This window comes from Falco rusticolus, chromosome Z, assembly GCF_015220075.1.
Source record: "Falco rusticolus isolate bFalRus1 chromosome Z, bFalRus1.pri, whole genome shotgun sequence".
NCBI classification, from domain to species: domain Eukaryota; kingdom Metazoa; phylum Chordata; class Aves; order Falconiformes; family Falconidae; genus Falco; species Falco rusticolus.
In genome coordinates, this window is record NC_051210.1 from 3,919,573 (window position 1) to 3,932,239 (window position 12,667).

A 12,667-nucleotide genomic window follows, 5' to 3' on the forward strand; every position below is an offset into this window, starting at 1 on the left:
AGGTCTGCAGCTATTATCAACATCTACATTTTTGTTCTAGGTTGCTGAGAAACACTTTTACTCCCCTTCAGTACTTTCTCCTACATTCCCTCCTCCCAAACCTACTGTGTTCCTAAGTAAAAACTGCAGTATACTGTACCAGCAGAATCCTTCTATAGAACAACAAAGCTTTGTAATATTTGCTTTTCCCACATGAAAAAAGGAAATATGTAAATAAAAGGTTTTGGTTGAACAATGTGACATGCTTACACACACAATAGCAGCTGCCTCCTTCCAGATGGTACATTCACCATCTGCTACCTCTTTGTGAACAGCCCGTGCCTTGCATGGACCTTGCGGTGTGTCCCACGTTGGGGGCCAGAAGTCCTGTTACTGTACCATGAGCTTGCTGAAGCGATGCAGCGTAGTTGTGTTCCTGCCCACAGTAGAAATTGCTGGCTAGGCCTGATGAGGCTGGTGTGACTGTATGTCTGGTACGCAGCATCTTCCATGGAGCCAAGGAAAATCAAGGCGCTCTTGCTTGCAGGCCAGAGGTAGCAGCTCTAACTGCACTGCAACTCATTTAATGAGTTTTATGACTTGGCTTATGGCTGTCAGCCACATGACGTGGCTGTGGCTGTAGTGTAGGGGACCATTCTTCTGCACAGCTGTATGTCACTTGTGTGGATGTATGAGCTGTTTGTGGTGTTACTGTGTCTGCGTTCTGCTGTTTGCTGTAATTAAGATTGTGATACCATAGGGTTGGAGTTTTGAACGTGGTTTTGATTTAAACTGGCAGATGAGATAATATTCTTGTGTAGCTTCTGACTGCTTTGTGAAACATAGAACTCTATTATTGGTATTCTCTTAGAAGCAAAATAAAGAGCCGTTTTACAAGTTTGTTACAGCAGTTAAATGGGTGGTCATGGAACCAACCACCTAAATTGTGATCTATAGCTGGTAAGACATTTGTTTAACTACTCCATAACATTCTGTTGCAAGGATACTTGCATCTTCTCTTTTAATGCATTTCATAATAGCTATTGTATTGTCAGGGCACTAGCACTGATTCAGAATGTCATTTAATTATGTTTGCTCAAAACACTGTGAAAATGGTGGATTGTCTGCATTTAAAAAATTTGCAAAGTTAATGTTATAAATACAGAAGTGTTCCTAGGTCTGACTAGGCAAGCAAGCAGAGGTGACTGATGAGAAATGATAAGGATATTGTCTTTGGCAATGATAGAGGATATGTATCTAAGTTGTAGCGAGTTATGGTTTTGAGTGCATGCATTTGTTAAGTCACAGCCACAGGGACAATTTTATATTTACAAGCAGCTAGGCAGGCTTTTTTATTTCATACCTTCCTATCCAAAGCTTAACTCCTTTCATGAGACTCGTAGTGCACTGTAGGTAGGACTCCCTTTTATGTGTGTTCAGACACTGTATTTGATGTAAATCAAGAGGTCTGGTTAAGCATTGCTTCTGACTGTGACCACATTAAACTTGCATCTGTTACGCCTGCAAAATGCTGAAGTTGTTACCTTGACCTATAAAACTTGAAATGGTGCACAGCTTCTGAAGAGAGAGAGGTGGTTTCTTCTGATACACTTTTTCAGAAACGCCAAACTCGGGCATCATAGAAATACCTGACTGAGGGTTAAAGCCAGAAGATCTGGGATTTATTTTATTTCAGAATTGATGATAGCCTGGTCCTGTCCTTCAGTATTCCGCATTCTTTATTCTCTGATGAAATTATGATGAGTAGGGCAGGTTCTGTAGTTTAGTTGTTCCTGTTGTACTTTTCTTTGAATAACATTGGATAGATCTTCCTTTATAAATGATAATACAGCATAAGAGATCTTAACATAACCCGTATGAATTTGTGCTCAGTATATTACCCAGTATTCACATCATAGATCTATATGGATGTATTTCAAAGGAAAAAAAATCCCACAACCTTTCAACAGAAGTATTTTTTTTTTAAATAATGCCACTTCTTAATTGTGCACTTGACATCCTTAAATCAGACTGAGTACAGCATTTTTGTAAAGTAGTCTTTACTATTTGCTGTCAAACTACTTGAAGATGATGACACAAGTGTATCTTCTTATAATAGTGAGACCAGGTGATAGCTGGATGAAATATAAGATGTGCACTTCTAACAATGAAGTCCTTCAACAGTGTTATACTGTATATTGCTTGAAAAAAGTGGTTCCAATGTTTGAAATAGTGCTTGAAAAAGTTTGGTCTAGTTACCAAACTGCTCTCTGGAAAAGCACAGTTATTTCTCAACAAGCATTTTGCATACTCTGATGATGTCTTAGAGTTTGTACTTAATTAAGTGTGTATCCTGTTTTTTAAAGATGCGTACTATCTGCAGGGGCTTCCTGAGGATACTACTTGAGCTGTTTTCTGCTGTCATTGCCCAATATTGACTGCTTTGCTGCCATTTGTATCTTCCTGTCGGTTGGTAGTTAAATTCGGTGTTGATACTTATTTCTGTATCTAGTGATACAGAGTAACTGTACATAGCACTAGTGCATAGTAAGCTGTAAAACTCAGTATTATTTTCTATCAGCTGTTAATATTTCAAGTATGTGCTCAGTGACACTGAATTTAATTGCACTTTGAAGTTAACTAGATACTTTTGTTTCAGAAAACAAATCTTTTCTGAAATGGTAGAGCAAATAATTTTTAACCCTGTTTATACTTTACCAGGTAATATACGTCTTCAATTAGGCTTGATATGAAACTCTTGAATGGGTGAGAATATAGCTATAGCTTGTTCAGCATTTAAGGAAGTGATCTCCAATATGTGGGATATGTGTGTGTCTGTGTGTATATATATATGTCTGTACACACACGCACACGAATATTTCGCTGTCACTGGCACAGAGGGTGTCCTCTTTGTTCAAAGCTTGTGATCTTAAAACTGAAGCACCAAAGTTTGTGTTGTTATTGCAAGAAATCCTGATCCCTTAACAGAAAAGTTGAATGGTTTGTTTGCAAGTAATTGGGTATTTTTGTTTTCCTAGTGTATTTTTTTCTCAGTAATTTGCATTCTTATTAACACTCTGACCTTCCCCATTTTGAGTTTGGCATTGCAATGCAGTGTGTCTCTCAATAGAGTTAAGATTATTTTTCTCAAGTGGGTGATAAATAGGAACAAATAAAAGCTTAGTGAACCTATTGTTAGTTTAAAATAGGCTTCATGGAATGTTGGTTTCAAAGAATTTCTTCATTAGGAAAGTTTCTTGGGTCTCTGGGGAGTTTCTTACTTTGTCAAAGTCGGCCTGTCCATAACAGCAAAGCCCAGTTGTGACATGTGCTGGGAATGAACGAACTCGGGTTTCAGCCATGCTGTGCACACTCACAAGCAGGATATTTCATCCTAGGTATGTCAAAATAGACGATCTTGATTTTGTTTCACTTCCTAAAGGATTATCCTGGTAGGGGTAGCGTGATACTCTTTTTTTGCATGCCATGTTTAAGCAGCAAGTTTCTGTCTGTGAGGCTGCCTTGCTCTGGAATGGGATGAGACAGGATCTTGCTAAAAGTGCTGTATGTTGTACAGACATAACAGGGCTTTTTCTGGTTTAACTTGTTTTGATCAGGATGAGGAAGAGAAGCAAAGGAGAGCTATACTAGCAAGCACACGGCTTTGCCAGGGTAAACAGTATCTGTGCTGGTGCTGCTTCTGCTGGTATACATGTTTATCAGTTTAGTCTGATTTTCATTCTGATAAAAGCTCTCAAAACTTTTGCTTCTAGTTCATAGAGAAGAAAAGCTTCTGGTCTAAAATGCTTCAGATTTTATCAACAGCCCGGTCTTTCTGGTTTTGGGTTGTTTGGGGTTTTTTTTGAACTGTAATCTGTGTAATTTTTGGTATGTGTGCATATATTCGCTCGGTCATTTACATATCTCTTCCAAATTGCATTTTTGTGACTCTTACAAGATGTGTGAACTATTAGAACTAAAAGGCAAATGGTGTGAAGAGGTAAAGGATTTAAATTGTCTAAAACAGTGGCTGTATGGGAGCTGATGTTTTCTCAAGTGTAGAAATCAAAGGTTGAAATAAGCACAGTTAGTTGATGGGTGTAGAGCTAATGAATTGTTACAGCATGTAGCTCTGGAACATGCTGTGGCTTTGTGAAGGTGATGAGAACAATGCTTGGCTTTCTATTGAATGGTGCACTCTGTTGCTGCCTTTTTTTCCTTTAAAACCTAATACTTGATCATTTGAAATAAAATGAGTGTTCTAACAAAAGCTGTGTAAATAAACAGAGGTAAGGTGAGTGAATGCTTCAATGGTAACAGTCTAACCTTTACTTTAGACTGAAGTGTTCCTTTGTCATATTGTTTTTAATTGATGGGATACCCATTGTGATTAGGAAAGAATGTTTTGGGGTTGGATGGTGGTCTGGTGGCTGCTGTCACTCCAATTCAGTGCAGGCTTTGCTACAGCAGTCTGTGTCAGCTGAGAAGCAGGTTGTTACAATTAACTTCTCAAGAACTGAAGTTCATGTAGGCTTAAAATCCAACAGTCTTCTGAGTCAGATCACTCACCTCTGTTTCTGTTTGTTTAAAATAGGCAAACTAGGAAGGATAGAAAAGCTGATGATACGTATAGACCTTCCGTCCCCTGGGGAGGTGGTTTGTTGGGAGAAGCAGAAAAATCATGCTGTCTTAGAAATACTGTTTATTGGAAATAAGTAAACTGGGAGGTTGAACATGTGAAGATGGGATAACTGAAACAAAGGTTAGGAGTTACATCAGTTTTGACTGAAAGCTTTTGTTAGTCTCATAGATCTATTCTGTGAGAATAAACAAAAACATTAAGTTGTAAGGATGCTCATTGTTACTTTCTTTCAGGTGGTATCATGGAAAACTCGACAGAACAATTGCGGAAGAACGTCTTAGACAAGCAGGAAAACCTGGGAGTTACCTTATTCGAGAGAGTGATCGGAGACCAGGTTCATTTGTGCTTTCATTCCTTAGTAAAACAAATGTCAATCATTTTAGGTGAGAATTAAATGATTTATTTTAAAATACTGTAATTATTTATTTTGGAGTTTAGAACATAATAGAGTACAAACAGAAAACAATCATCGTTTGACAGTTGAATATTTTTGACTTTATTTTTGCATGGTACAGCTTTTTACTTGTGTTTGTTTTAAAATATGCTGCTTAAAAATTACTTTCTAGGCTAAAGAACAGAAATGTGAGGAAACCAACAACATCTGGATAGAGAAGCCTGTCTAAAGTGGTTGTGAATAGACTTAAAGAAACATGCAGGTTTCATTGGTCAGTCAAGGAGATTGTTTTGAGTCTGTTCCATAGTAGCCATTGCAGCTCACAGGACATACTTAAAGTGCTAGTATATGTGGTTGCATCCTTAATGTTGAGTGGCACTGCCCCCCACCCCCCAGAAAAAAAAACCCCAAAACCAAAAAACAAACCAACACCAAAAAAACCCAAAAAACCCCAAAAAACTAAGAAGAAACAAAGAGATAATGTATTTAATAATCCGAAGGCTTGCTGGAAACAGCTTTCAGCGTGTATTAGAATTAGTTGTTCTAAATACAAACAGTTGTATCCAAAGTCATAACTAGGATTATTTTACCATTGCCAGACTGTGTACGTCAGTAAGTTCATTTGTTCTTATGTTGAATCAGATGTATTCTGAGAAGAGCTTGAAGGTTAATCAGCAAGTGGAGTGCTGCAGTGTAATGTTGATCTTTACAAAATAGGAGAGCAAATGTCTCTTCAGCAGTAAATGATATCTATGTCAGTTGTCTTGGTAGCAACAAACAAATTCAAAGCAAATTCTTCAACTTCTGAAAGTGAGAGTTATCCAGAATACCAACGTATGAGCCACTGCGTGCATGGTTTGCAAATGTAGGGACTTTTTGGTTGCATCTGATGTGTGATGATATGTGGTTGAGAGGTCCTGATCTCCCATTGACATGAAGGCATAATTGTTTTAAGTGCAGACAATATAGCACACAAATAGTATCTCATGTTTGCATCTTGCCACCTGAGCTATCAATTTCAGCTTCTCAGCTATACTGATACTTGTTTGGGAACTGGCTACTGTGTAGCAGTAACAGACAAGTAAATTGTGCTAATACTTGGGTTTCCAGTGCTGTTTTAGAGTCCTGGGTCAATTTTTAATAACTTCTCCTTTGAAGCCAGTATCGGACAATTGACTATTGGTTCATGCCTAGCATAAGTGTGTTTCTGGCATCTCAGGTAGAAAATAGTCTAATGATTTCTGATTTGCTAAGGAAAAGGTCCTTACGATATTTTCAAACCTTAAAGCATCTTTCATTCTGAGATCCATGGAACACATAGAGATAAATAACCAGAGGGAATTAATTTAAGTTAATAGTGTTTGTTCTTCAGAGACTGGACATGTTTACAGTTTCGTTCTTTGACTGCCAAATACATATTTTTGTTTGTGATTATATAGGCAACTGTTACACTCGAGAACATTGTCAACCTCAAGAATGGCAGCCCTGAATTCCAAGCAAATATAGGGACAGGTCTCCTATGTTCCACAAAGTAGAAATGCTGTTTCCACCAAAGCTTGATCTTTGCCAGTTGCAGCCTATCAGCAATGCCTGGAACTTCATTGCTAAAGATGTCCCTCATTTTTTGCATTAAACTTTCCTTAGATTTCTGTGCAACTGAAACCCCAGTGTTTTAGGTGAAAGTTTCTTAAGCTCTTTTAATTCTGTTGGTGCCTGTTGAAAGCTCCATACAGACATATGTGCTCATGCAGCATATCATTGATTTGTACCATATGAATCTGTCAAAATGAAGTCTTCTTTCACTGAAGTGTTACCTTTTTTGGTGAGCCAGTCATGCAAAAACTTTGAAGGAAAATATTTACCTTTTAATCTTCTCCTTCAGAATTTTCTTTGGTTACAAAAGTCTTTCTGTGTTTGCTAGCTCAATGTTCTGAAGAAAGGTTTCATTTAAGCTTGTTGAGGTAATAATCGGAAACACTAAATTTCATTTAGAACTTAATGTCTATGAAATGATTTACCAAGGAATCTTAAAATATTCCAAAAGATTTAGCCTATGTCCTTAAAGTTTGTTTACCTTATTTACAAAAAATTGTTTACTGGCTACCCTTGCAGTGCTGTGTGCTTAAAAAATTCAATCTCTGAGGATTGATCTTTGTATGCATGTTACATCGCTGTTTGGGAGAAATAATTTAGTATGAAGAAATGACTGTGAAGGAAGACTTTTTGGGAGGAATGTATCAGAATAATGACCTGCTAAAGAAAAAGAGTAAAATTGGAAGAAACCAATAAATAGTGTCTTCATTTGGGATGAAGGATAAGTTTCTTGGCAATTAAATGGTTGGGGTTGTTAAATTCATATAAGCCTGTCATGAAAGGTGTATATCTTGGATGATACAAGTAATAATGCTGTTGTGTCTGTTAGTGCATTATTTTAGTTTTTCAGGACACCCACAATTGCATTTTCCTGTTTTAATTTCATTTCATAGTTCTGACAAATGAACTTGCTTTTATTGTGAATCAGCACTTCCTTTAGAGTCTTAAAATACTGCTGTATCATGCAATACATGTCTGCAGTTTTTAATGAAATATGTCATTAGCTAAGATGTAGTTACATATTTATAGAGAGCTTGTAATACTGCATTTTGCTGAATGTAGATACCGCTTTAAAAATTAAACATTATTCTAATTTACTTTTTCTTAAAAAAATGCCAATAAATAAATCAGTAGAAAAAGTTTTCTTTATATCAAGATTCTTATTTTTATTAACAGGATTATTGCCATGTGTGGAGACTATTACATTGGTGGACGTCGTTTTGCTTCACTCTCAGACCTAATCGGTTATTATAGTCATGTGTCCTGTTTGCTGAAAGGAGAAAAGCTCTTATTTCCAGTAGCACCTCCAGAGGCAAGTAGTAAAATTTTTAAATGTCATTTACTTGAATGTTAGTAACTTTAACCAGCAGTTTTCTTTGCAAAAAGGATTGCAGAAAGTTTCGTGTAGTTCTGCACAGGCTCAGCATATGTTGTAATATAAGGAATATAAAAATGCATTCTTACTGATACAAAGTAATAATTACAAAAAAATAATTATTGCTATGTGATAAAAATGTGTAATGAGAAAGCTGTATGTCAGGTGTTGCAGCTATCTCCAAATGTAGTAATAGCATTGTAAGTAATCATAGAATGTTTCAGGTTTGAAGGGACCTTAAAGACCCTTTAGTTCCCACCCCCCTGCCCCGGGCAGGGCCCCCTCCCCCCAGCCCAGGCTGCTCCCAGCCCCGTCCAGCCTGGCCCTGGGCGCTGCCAGGGCTGGGGCACCCACAGCTGCTCTGGGCAGCCTGGGCCAGCGTCTCGCCGCCCTCACAGGGGAGAATTTCTTCCTAATATCTCATCTAACTCTCCCTCTTTCTGATTACAGCCATCCCCCCTTGTCCTGTCACTGCTTGCCCTGGTAAAAAGTCCCTCTCCAGCTTCCCTTTAGGTGCTTCACCTTTAGGTGCTGGCAGGTGCTGTAAGGTCTCCCTGGAGCCTTCTCTTCTCCAGGCTGAACCACCCCAGCTCTCTCAGCCTGTCTGCACAGGAGAGGTGCTCCAGCCCTCTGGTCATCTTCGTGGCCTCCTCTGGACTCGCTCCAACAGGCCCATGCCCTTCCTGTGTTGGGCGCCTGGAGCTGAAGGCGGTACTGCAGGGGGGTCTCATGAGAGCGGAGCAGAGGGGGAGGATCCCCCCCTTGACCTGCTGGCCATGCTGCTTTCGAGGCAGCCCGGGGTACAGCTGGCTTTTGGGGCTGCAAACACATTGTCTGGCCGTGTTGAGCTTCTCATCCACCAGCAGCCCAAGTCCTTCTCTACAGATCTGCTCTCAGTCCATCCTCTGCCCAGCCTGTATTGATACTGGGGGCTGCCCCGACCCACGTGCAGGACCTTGCACCTGGCCTTGCTGAACTTCACGAGGTTCGCACGCGCCCACCTCTCAAGCCTGCCCAGGTCCCTCTGGACAGCATCCCTTCCCTTCAGCCTGTCAGCCGCACCACACGGCTTGGTGTCATCAGCAAACTTGCTGCGGGTGCTCTAAATCTCACTGTCCATGTCCATAACAAAGATGTTAAACCACACCAGTCCCAGTACCAACCCCTGCGGAACCCCGCTTGTTACTGGTCTGCAGCTGGACGTTGAGCCTTTAACTGCAACTCTTTTGAGTGCAACCATCCAGCCAATTCCTTATGCAAGTAGTCCATCCATCAAATCTGTGTGTCTCCAGTTTAGAGAGAAGAATGGTATGTGAGACAGTGTCAAATGCTTTGCACAAGGCCAGGTGGATGTCATCAGTTGCTGAATGAAGTGGCATGAGTGAAAGAAGTGTGGTTATATTTGACATCTCACTGGATCTATGTTATCCTAACAGAAAATAAGTTGTTTGCTGAAGAATTATGATGTGCTTTTCTCTTGACAGATGAGTGGATTTAAATTGAGATGCTTGAAAGTATTTTTTGCATCCCTTAGTGTATTTCTCTAAGTACAGATATGCTTTTATAAGAACAAAAGATGTAATATTGCATGGCCCGTATTTTGCATTAAATAGGTACTCTGGGAATGTTTTAAAAAAATTTTGTGTGAGGTATGTCTTGTCGAAACTTCATACCCTGCTTTGATTCTATGGTGAAAGCATTACAGTCTCTATAGTGTATGCATTTGTAACCACGAGGAGTCTTCATAATAGCTACCTAAGCTATCTACATCTGTAAGAAATAACACTGTAACAGGATAAAACAGTGCTGAGGAAGTGACAGATTTTGGGGATGGGAGATTGCTTTTGGTGGCCACCACACTAGCCACATGGAGCTTGGCTACCTGCTGGCAGTGGATGGGCAAGGGGAAGGCTCCAGGCTGGAGTGATTGGAAAGTAGTCAGGTCTGCACTCTGAGATTGGTCCGGGATATAAACCAAAGTGCAGTGGGAAATTCACCTCAGAAGTGCACCTCTGATCGCAACACCCATATGTACTTGTCCCTCTCTGCTCCTGTGGGATGCTGCACAGTGCCATTACACATTACAGTTCATTGCTGGCACAGAATAGTAGAAAATGATTTCAGGATTTGCTTGAACAGAGGGAAATAGCATGCTTAGTCATTTTCTTGCCTGAGTGAATTTGACCAATGGATTAATTTAACGTGTGCAAAATGTGGGAAACATTGTGTGCTAGTTATAGTTTAACTTGTAGGATACTAATTACAAAACAGAGATAAACGAGAAAATGTGCAGTTCTTGGCTAGTAAAGAGCACCATTGTAATGTAACGCTTAGTGTTTTGTGATATTTTGCCTATCTAACAACAGTTTCAAAATATGCATCCTGGAGATAACCAAAGTTTCTGAAAATGGGGCTTCTTTCACATGCTCATCCTTAGAACAATATAAGTAATCAAAATGAAACAAAACACTGCATAATTCTGCCACCCCTAACAAAATCCCAAGCCTAAATAATGATGTTTCTGAATGTTAAACTTCTGGAAATTTCCACTGTAAATGGAAGAAAGTTTAAAAGTATATTTTTATGGGAATCATCTTACTAGCAATTCATTTTGAAGATGATAAATATACATTATCTGTTATGCTAGGAGATGAAACAAAGCGAGAGCTCTTGTAGCTAACTGTATGAATTATGTTTTTCTGGCTCTTCGTGGTTTTCATCTTTGAAAATTTAAAACTGGCAAGGGAGATGTAAATGACTGTTACCAGACCTTTGCCTCAGAATAGCATAACACTGGGGAGAAGAATTCTACACTGCGAACAGGGGAAAGTACTAACTTTGCTCACTTTTCTTAAATTGTAGCCTGTGGAGGACAGAAGGAGAGTTCGAGCGATTCTACCTTACACCAAAGTGCCAGAAACTGATGAAATAAGGTACGTTTTAATAATAGTAGCAGTTGTGAAATTTTCAAGAGTATTTATAAATACTGATGATTGAAGTATGCATTCCTATGCAAATACTGCCCAGTTGCATCTTAACACAGGTTAAAGGATGATGCTTCTTTGGTTTTTGGTGGGTTTTTTGTGGAAATAGCAATAAGATTTTTATTCTCAGTATATTTGTTTGTATTAAGTATAAGGCAAGTTACATTAAGTTTATAGAAGTAAAATTAGTAGTATAGTTTGGGAGTATGTTTTATAAAGCCCAACATTTTTCTCCCAAGAGTGTAAGTCTGTGTATGGAAGAATTCAATGCAGAATGCCTCATGTGAATGTGTGAAATGAATATGCTAGGCTTTTTTCCCCTTAACTACCACAGAACTAACTAATGGCAGATAAACAGTTCAAGCCAAACCAATTCTAACCACTAGAAAGAGTATGTGAGCCTGGACTACTCGTAAATGGAAGAACAGTGTATTTAATGCCTGCTTTGAAATAAGAAAAAAGGAGCAATGTAAAAAAGCTTTGCCTTTATAATGTTCTAGTATTCATTTTCTTACCTGTGCTTGGAGACTTGATGACTATTTTTTCCAGGTTCTCTTCTCTGTCCACAAAATGGAGCAAAAATGCTTCTCTCTTCCCCTCTTACTACCTCCTTTTTTGAAAGAGTCTGTATTGAACAAATGATACTTTTCAATTTGTAATACCTCTTACTTTTTAAGATCTTAAAAAATTACTGAGTTGATAGAACGGTTTGGGTTGGAAGGGACCCCAAAGATCACCTCGTTCCAACTCCCCTGCCGTGGGCAGGAACACCTTCCACTAGACCAAGTTGCTCCAAGCCCCGTCCATATATGTATGTATATATATGTGTGTATATATACACCATAATTTATAGTTCTTCGTGATAGAGCTGATGGAGGGTGCTCTTGCTGTATGTCACCCATTCTTAGGGTTTAGGTTCATTAGCAGCTGAATTTATTCTGTGTTTTCAATAATGGTTTGCTGTTTTTTGTCCTTTAATTCTTGCTGTTTGCTTTGTGCTTGAGTTAATGCCTTTTCTGTTAGTCTGATACTTAAATGAGAGAAATGTCATAGAAATTTGCTATGTAGCTTTGGACTCAAATAGTAGTTAATGACCTTCAATACTTTATTACTATTTCCTGTACCCTGATACATCATCAGACTTGATTGAGAAGTCTTGCTGTGCTATAGTGAAAGGTTTTCATGTGACCTGAGTTTGGGATAACACTTTAAGGAGTAACTTCTACAAGCCTTCCAGAAAGCAAACTCCCTTAGACATGTTAATGCTTCTTATTTATGCTTTTCTTGTAGCAAATTGCATAGCTTCTCTGGTAACTGTTCTGTACTCTCTTTGTAACACTTGGCTTCGTGTGTGGGAACATAAAGAATAGATAAGGCTTTCATTATATGAGATTAGTTTTTGATGAAAAGAGTATTATTTTCTTTTCATCTATTAATGGTATTATTAATTAATGGACTATTAATGGTATCTCTGGTTATTTTAATTGTGTTTAGTATTTGATCCCTCTTGAGAAAAGAACATTAGTATCTTTTAATATTGTTGTGGTGTTATTTTATATGTCCTTAGCACACTTCAAAGTTGACAGAAATGAACCCTGTGTTAGATGCTAAATGTAAATTAAAAGCATAAATACTTAGATAGTAGCTACTTAACTGAGGAAAATTATACATGATGTGCTTGTGTTATTCATACATTTTTC

At 38.5% G+C, this 12,667-nt stretch overlaps 1 protein-coding gene across 1 annotated transcript in view; it reads left to right on the top strand.

The window, feature by feature from the left end:
- RASA1 (RAS p21 protein activator 1) overlaps positions 1-12,667 on the top strand; it is a 67,926-nt gene that overhangs the window by 11,816 nt on the left and 43,443 nt on the right. The window contains exons 2-4 of the mRNA XM_037373116.1: positions 4,855-5,004; positions 7,785-7,920; positions 10,846-10,916. Coding sequence (XP_037229013.1) covers positions 4,855-5,004; positions 7,785-7,920; positions 10,846-10,916 — 357 coding nt within the window. The remainder of the gene's footprint in view (positions 1-4,854; positions 5,005-7,784; positions 7,921-10,845; positions 10,917-12,667) is intronic.